Source organism: Condylura cristata, unplaced genomic scaffold, assembly GCF_000260355.1.
Source record: "Condylura cristata isolate star-nosed mole 26May11 unplaced genomic scaffold, ConCri1.0 scaffold00023, whole genome shotgun sequence".
Taxonomy (NCBI): Eukaryota; Metazoa; Chordata; class Mammalia; order Eulipotyphla; family Talpidae; genus Condylura; species Condylura cristata.
The window spans coordinates 23,736,762-23,737,232 of record NW_004567124.1 but is presented as its reverse complement, the minus strand read 5'-3'; the positions used below and the strand labels follow the sequence as shown (position 1 = coordinate 23,737,232).

The following is a 471-nucleotide window of genomic DNA, read 5'->3' as shown; positions in this document are numbered from 1 at the left end:
ATTTAAATAGTCATTCAAGGAAGGGTTTGTAACTGTAACAGTTATATTAGAACATTATTGTGTATTCCCTAGAACTGTTGTGGACCTGTCAACTATATTATTCAGTTTATCCTGTATTTTGAAAAATTTTCACCTTTATAAGTGATATCATTTAATTCTATAATGCATGCAACTATAACTTGAAAACTTTTGATAATGGATTATTTCCTTTCAGTTTTGGTATTTGCCCTCACATGACAGAAGACAATAAAGATTTGATACAGGGCAAAGATTTACTTATGGCCTACTATGACGTGGACTACGAAAAGAATGCTAAAGGTTCCAACTACTGGAGAAACAGGTAATTTAAGAATCATTTTCCCCTTTGTAAATAGGTATACTCATTGTTTACAGTTAAAAAAGAAAGCATGGGGGCCCTCCCTGGTGGCGCAGTGGGTTAAAGCACTGCACTAAGAAGCTTAAGCCACTTCC

General features: G+C 34.6%; 1 protein-coding gene across 1 annotated transcript in view; it reads left to right on the top strand.

The window, feature by feature from the left end:
* The window catches only part of PDIA3 (protein disulfide isomerase family A, member 3), a 24,789-nt gene that overhangs the window by 17,430 nt on the left and 6,888 nt on the right, over window positions 1-471 (top strand). The window contains exon 6 of the mRNA XM_012728539.1: window positions 215-340. Coding sequence (XP_012583993.1) covers window positions 215-340 — 126 coding nt within the window. The remainder of the gene's footprint in view (window positions 1-214; window positions 341-471) is intronic.